This window comes from Quercus suber, unplaced genomic scaffold (genome assembly GCF_002906115.3).
Source record: "Quercus suber isolate HL8 unplaced genomic scaffold, Cork oak 2.0 scaffold_149, whole genome shotgun sequence".
Taxonomy (NCBI): domain Eukaryota; kingdom Viridiplantae; phylum Streptophyta; class Magnoliopsida; order Fagales; family Fagaceae; genus Quercus; species Quercus suber.
In genome coordinates, this window is record NW_027069610.1 from 5,760 (window position 1) to 13,221 (window position 7,462).

The 7,462-nt window shown below is 32.2% G+C and overlaps 1 protein-coding gene and 1 long non-coding RNA gene across 3 annotated transcripts in view; one reads left to right on the forward strand and one right to left on the reverse strand.

Annotated features, from left to right (window-relative positions):
- Positions 1-11: 11 nt before the first annotated feature.
- On the forward strand, positions 12-1,748 carry LOC136069051 (uncharacterized). The gene is made up of 2 exons (XR_010630344.1): positions 12-310; positions 1,403-1,748. It is a non-coding gene; the product is annotated as an uncharacterized LOC136069051 (long non-coding RNA).
- Positions 1,749-6,108: 4,360 nt separating this feature from the next.
- LOC111988476 (MDIS1-interacting receptor like kinase 2) overlaps positions 6,109-7,462 on the reverse strand; it is a 7,486-nt gene continuing 6,132 nt past the window's right edge. Inside the window, exon 2 of one of the 2 annotated variants that reach the window (XM_024020277.2) lies at positions 6,109-6,653. In XM_024020277.2, coding sequence (XP_023876045.1) covers positions 6,283-6,653 — 371 coding nt within the window. In that variant the 3' untranslated portion in view covers positions 6,109-6,282. The remainder of the gene's footprint in view (positions 6,654-7,462) is intronic. The other variant, XM_065777144.1, reaches the window with a different exon arrangement.

The window sequence follows — 7,462 nt, forward strand, 5'->3', positions numbered from 1 at the left end:
GAGAATAAGTTACATCCGGAGCTGGCGTAAAAGACACCTTTTACGCCAGCCAATCAGCCAATCCTGGAGCGACATGTCAGCCAAAACATTTAAACTCAATACACCTTATTACATGCCATTATAACCCAATTAAAACCCCAAATGTTCCTCAAACACGTTCAAAGCTTCTTCTTCAAAAGGCAAACCAAGGGCAGACTCTCCTCCTCCTCCCCACAACGGAGCTTCATTCCGCCACAGTGATCACCGGAGTTATTTTTAGAGCCTGAAAAAGATGCCGAATCCGCTGTTAGTCTAGTGTCACAATCTCAAGGTTTGTTTTCTCATGATTTGGAGGTTTTCCCCTATTTTTAATTTCGAAATATCAATGGAACTGGTTTTTTTTTGGACGTTAATCACTTGATTTTGTATGGGTTTTGTTGATTTGGTATGGGTTTTGCTGTTTTTCTTATTAGATTCTTAAATCTTAAGTGGTAGGTTCAATGGGAGGGAGATGGATTGAATTTGAATGTGATCAATTTTTTCTTCATATTTTCAGAAAAAATTATAAATCTTAAGTAGGTTTTGATTGGATTCTTAAACCTTAAGTGGTAGGTTCAAACCATCTGATTGTGGTTCTTCAATGATATGAAGGAGAATAGGATTTTTCACAGTAAAAGAGCAAGAACTAGAATGATGAGAATAAGATTCAGGACTTCTCTCTACTTTTTATAAAAAAAATTAAATAATTACTTCCTTATTTATACTACTAATTTAGAAAATTCAAAGAGAACTTATAGACTTTTGTTTGGAGTAGTATTTTTAAGAAGCAATTAGAGTGAGGGTTGTTTATAATAGAAGTGCATAAGGATTAAAATGATGTTACTAATTTTCCCTATGAGGTGGAAAAAAAATTAAAGAAATTAACCAATTGCTGATTCTTGTTTAATTTTAAAGCAATAAACTTATGGTCAATCCCATTATGCTCAAATTTCAGTTAGTCAAAAGATATGCTAATAAAAAATTACGATTTTTACAAGCTGAAGTCATAACAGAATTTGAAGTACATTGGCAGATGCTAATGACATACTTGATACCACTTGGATAGAGTTTACTTAAAAAAAAAAAAAAATCTGGTAATCTTTATTGATGTTCCAGATCTGTTGGTGAGAATTTCAAACTAGGATTGATGATTAAAAGGGAAAAAAAAAAAAAAATCAGACTAGATAGATGACAACAAGCATTATGACTTAATGTTCACCATGAGGTTTGATATTTCTATTGCTTTGTTGTGTAGTTGTACCCTTCATTTTGTATTGACTTCTCAAGACTCAAGTGTTTTTATTGTCTGGATTTTTCAGCTAATGTTGGCTGCAGCTTATTCTCAATTTTTTCCCCAGCTCTGATTAGTTTTCTTTTTTCCCAGCTGTGATGCGGAATTGCCGATAGATGGTTTTGAATACTTAAAAGAAAACTTCCCTATTGGCTTGACTGAATTCTTGGAGTATATGGCTAGAGTTGGTGAACAATCTGTCATCCTATGCCGATGTGGATACGAAGCCTAAACATCCTATATTTTGGAGGAACAACTGAATCATTAAAACTTCTAGAAACTTTGATATGAATGTATTGTTAATTAGAACTTTTAGAAAGAATTGTGATAGGTTTTACTTAAATGTATTTCCAATCCTATGATCATCTTTTTGTATACCGAACCATGACAGGCTCTATTTTAAATGTATTTCCAATCCTATGATCCTCTTTTTGTACAATATATTGTGACAGGTTTTATTTCAAATGAATGTATTCTGAATTAGAGACCTTTAAATAGAATTGTGACTAGTTTTTTTTTTCTAATATGTTTCCAAACCTATGTGATAGGTTTTATTTCAAATTAAATAATGGAATTAAAAACTTTTCAATTGTTGTATTAAGTATTTAACAATCTCAAGTTCCTTTAAATATTGAATTGTGTCAGGTTTTATATTACATGGAAGAAATGATTAAAAGTTTTTTGAGATGTGGATAAAATTTTCAAGTTTTATTCACCTTCTTGTAAACTAGGTGATTCCTTCAACAAATTAACATTCTAATTAGTGGAAGTCTATCTTAGTGACATCTTAAGATTCAATAGAGAAATAATTGCCACTAGAAGATCTCTAGAAGATTAGATTGTGATGCCAAAGGATAGGTATTATTTATACAACTTCTGTAATAAGCCAATTACCACTTGCAACATGCCATTTGCATGATTTATAAATTCAGTTGTTCTCCAAAATACAAGGTTTTGCTGTGAAAAGAGCAAGAACTATAGAAAGTTAAAAGTATATAATTTCCTCATTTGAGGGTTTTATCCCCTCTATATCTATATAAATAGAAAACCAAATTAGGAAGTGACTTTTGCTGATTCAGTTCTCCAAAATACAGGGTTTTAGGCTTCATTTCCATGCTGGTGTTGGATGACAAAGTGTTCACTAACTCTAGCCACATACTCCAAGATTTCAATCAAGATAGTAGGGCAGTTTTTCTTTAAATATTCAAAACCATCTGTCTGCATCATAGCTGGGAAAAAAGAAAAACAGAATAAGTTGCAGCTAACATTAGCAAAAAAAAAAATCAGACAATAAAAACAAACCCACTGAACACTCGTTCTAAACTTAACAAAAACTCTGTTGGCTATGTAATGCAAAGGGCACAACTACCAACTTCCCACCCTTCCCCCCCCCCCCCCCCAAAAAAAAAAAAAACCCCCAAAAAGAGCATTAGAAACTCTGTTTTAATCTGTGCTTCTTTTCTAGTCATTCATTCTCTCACATTCAAATTCAATCCATCTCCCTCCCATTGAACCTACCACTTAAGATTTAAGAATCTAATAAGAAAAACAGCAAAACCCATACCAAATCAACAAAACCCATACAAAATCAAGTGATTAACGTCCAAAAAAAAACCAGTTCCATTGATATTTCGAAATTAAAAATAGGGGAAAACCTCCAAATCATGAGAAAACAAACCTTGAGATTGTGACACTAGACTAACAGCGGATTCGGCATCTTTTTCAGGCTCTAAAAATAACTCCGGTGATCACTGTGGCAGAATGAAGCTCCGTTGTGGGGAGGAGGAGGAGAGTCTGCCCTTGGTTTGCCTTTTGAAGAAGAAGCTTTGAACGTGTTTGAGGAACATTTGGGGTTTTAATTGGATTATAATGGCATGTAATAAGGTGTATTGAGTTTAAATGTTTTGGCTGACATGTCGCTCCAGGATTGGCTGATTGGCTGGCGTAAAAGGTGTCTTTTACGCCAGCTCCGGATGTAACTTATTCTCATTTTTATTTTGATGGGATGTTCTAAGAATTTTTGTAAAAGAACTTTTGAATTATAGGTTTGGGTTTGAGTTTGGGCTTGGGCTTAAGTCGGTTTGGCTAGGAACCAATTCTAATAGGAGATTTGAGAGACTTGAGAAGGATTAATATTTAATACATATACGTACACTATAAAAGTTTTAGATTGCCTCCGCCCAGTACCATCACAAATCGTAGTACTAGCTTTTCCATGAAGAAAGAAGAAAAAAAAAATGCAGTCCGCTGTTAATGCAATACACAGGTAGTCTTTGTCTTTTTATTTTTTATTTTTTAATAAATTTTTTCCTTCTCTCTATCGCTCTCTGTCTATATTTTATTTTCTTAGCAAAAACATACTAGTAGTTAAAGTAATTAAGTTTATTAAGTAAACAAACATTAGTGGTTGAGAAGAATGAAAAAAGTTTCAAATCTAGTCGTATTTACGTTAAAAAAACAAGGTTGAATTCATCAACCAAACAATCATAATCCTATTGGTTGGGGCCGTTATGAGAAAATTTTTCCTTTCAATTTATGGGAATTAGGACTTAGAATTAGAGTATACTTTATTTAAAAAAAAAAAAAATTAATGTATGCTATTTTAACAACAGTAACATAATTGCCTAGTTTGTAATGTAATATCAATGATCCAGACAATGAATGCATATTTGTATTAAATTTTATTGTGTCAATTTTTCATTTAAAAACAAGTTTAACTTTTTTCATCAAATTAACATTCTGATTTTTTTTTTTTTTTTGCCATTGAATAGTTATTTTTAAGAGTGTTCTTTCTTATCGACTCGCACCATGTTTAAATAGTTGCTATGATTCAGCCAAGCAAAAAAAAAAAATTGATATGAGTCTCAAAATTATTAGCATAACTTCTTGTTAACTCGTTCAATGCACAAGAACTATAACCAAAAAAAATTTATATGATACTATATACTTGCATATTTTTAAGATTAGTCTTCAATACAGTTTTGAAAAATATAACCGGATACTTTTTGTTAGTCACAACTACGTTGTAATTTGTACTTTTACATACTATCTTATAGGAGATTATTTGATTCATCCCAGCCACTCAGAATATTTATGAAAGGTTTAACAAAGAACAAATACAAGCACACTCTTATTTGTTCATGAAAAATACTTATACATGCATTGCTAATGTATAATTCAATTTTCTTGACGTCTGTAAATAAGGCTTTATTTGTAACGTATATATTTCTTTCAGATCTGAATCAGAATGGGCTTATCTTCCAGTACGCGTTCTTAGTTTGATTCTACACAAGTTGTCGGAACCCATATACCATGCTTGGTTTGCTCATGTTTGTAAACGATGGTATCTAGTTGCAAAGGACTACAATAAGGCAAAGCAGAATTTGCTTAAGGCACTTCCAGTACTTATGATCTCCATCAACAGGAACACAAAACAAAGCGAGCTCTATATGGGATTACTGAAGGAAAAATATTCAATAACTCATCCCCGTCTGTTTTGACTTTACAACAAGCAAAGTTATTGCCTTTCGTTTTTAACAGTAGAAATAGTAAAGTGCGGCCATTTGATTGGTTAATTTAATGGTACAGTACAGTAGTGTATTATCTAATAAATCTGTGGTGGTGGACCTGTGGTTTTGTCTTTTAGTTGAGATTTTTATGAAAGGTAAAAACAAAGACAAAACACATATATAACAATAACAACAATGGCAAACAAAACCTTAGTCATCAATTACAATAAGAATTGTTGTCCGGTTCTCAGTTGAATGAAGTGGTCCGGTCCGATTTTTAAAACCATAGTCGTGTGTGAAACAAATTAGCAAGCAAGCTACAAAAATATGTGAGGTAGCTTAGGAAATTGGACTCATCATCAAATACAATATCATAATAGTTTGATTGACACTACTATCTAAAGAGTACAATATATAACTCCATATCTCCTATATGTCATTTTTAAAGGTATCAAAAGTGCATCCTATGATTCATAATTTTTTAGATCAAGCATATTTTTTGACATTTAACCATTTTTGTGTGTAGTGTACCACATTTTACTTAGTTTTGTGATACCGACTTTTTTCTATAAGTACACAGATAATTGTAACATACAATGCACGACAAGAAATTGAAAAATTAAAAATAATCTATGTTATGTTTTCTATATTAAACCAAAAACAAAAGGCATACATGCACTAAATAAATAAATGCATAAGTAATGCATGACAACAAGAGTGTACAAAGGCTCCTAGGATATTGATGTGGAACAATATGCAGGCTGAGGTGTAAAAAAATGTCCTACTTTAAATGGGAAGTACTCAAATAGTGACAAATAAAATGATACTCAAGTCTTGGGATCCTTTTAATTTGCAACCATGTAGCAAAAGTATTTGGCTGTGAAGGTGAAAAGGCATGGGTTCTACAACGTCTATAGAGAGGCTGAGAGGAAATAACATTTCCCAAAAATTGTGTTAAAATTTAAAAAACTCAAGGCTTCTAATAACTAAGTAAAGTCACATGACCTTGAAACTTCAATTTTAAAGAGCTCATCTTGAATCTTTCTCTTGATCTTGAAATGCAATATTTTGACACTACAAAACTTACAATTTGACACAATTTTATATATATATATATATATATAAACTAAAAAGATCCTCGAGCAATTTATTGAATATACTTATCTCTTGATCTTGAAATGCAATATTTTGACACTACAAAACTTACAATTTGACACAATTTTATATATATATATATATATATAAACTAAAAAGATCCTCGAGCAATTTATTGAATATACTTAATATATATGGATCAAATAAAGACTCTTTCTGGTTTTATTAGCGAAATTCTCAATTCTGCATTTAGACTAATACAGCTTGCAAATAAACATAATACAGTAAAACAAGATAAATAGTTTACTAGAAGAGATTATATGTGAAAAAGTAGGAAAACTACAATGGAAACACAAACAAAACAAGCTATTAGACAGTTGAGCCTCCAAGATCAACTACTTCTCCTAATGTGATCGTGAATAATGTATTTGGCAAATGTGGTTTTTGAGTAGAAAGCTCTTGAGAAACTTGTTGCATTGTTGGGCGAGATTGGGGAATAGTGTGCAAGCAAGCAATTGCAATCTTTGCAATGGAGAGCACTTCCCTTGAAGCTTGATTTATTGGAAGTGAAAGGCGTTGGTCCAACATATCCTTCAATAGCATATCACAGGTTGTAAATGTTGATGATGAGAGAGATGAGATCAGATCTCCAGGATGCTTTCCCATGATTATTTCTAAAGCCAACACTCCAAAGCTAAAAATATCACACTTCTCATTAATTTCCATGGTGTAGGCAAGCTCTACAAGGAAAAGTAATTGATCAAGGTTATATCAACACTATTATCTATATATTACTAAAAGCTGAAGCGTAGCGTTTAATGTTGCTACGCTCCAGTGAAGCCATGTCAGCACCATGTCATCATTTATTTTATTTTATTTTATTATTTTATTTTTTGTTTTATCGATTGCCATTTATTGAGTCTCTTTTTAAATTCAGGTATTACTTTATCTCCATATTTATCGCGTACCTCTCCATTAACCCATAACCCATACTCTTGAGATGTTGCTATTATATGGAATTCTTATAGTCGCCAGTACTTTATCTCCATATCTACCGTGTGTCTCTCCATTAACCCAGACTCTTGAAATGCCGCTATTATATGGAATTCTTATAGTCACTAATACTTTATCTCCACATCTATCATTTGTCTTTCCATTAACCCAGACTCTTGAGATGCCGCTATTATATGGAATTTTTATAGTCACCGATAGATTGCAACCTTCTCACCTCCTCACCTCTCATTTTTTTTCTATAAATTTTCAATTGTTCTCTGTTTACAAATTGATCGGTATGGCCTTCAATGCAATAGTTTCTTGAGTGTTTTTTCTGTTCTTTTGGTCATGGCTCAAGTTCGTCTACCAAAACCCAATCAAGTGAGCGCAAGAGATAGATAATGACTCTAGAGCTTGCAAACGAAACTAAAGCAGATGAGAGGTGAACATTGGTAGCCCAAGTCCAAAGGGTATAAACTGAAAATGAGTTCTGCTATTTGTATTATTCTTTTTTTTTTCTTTTTTTATTCCCATCTCATTATTAGGAAAAAAAAAA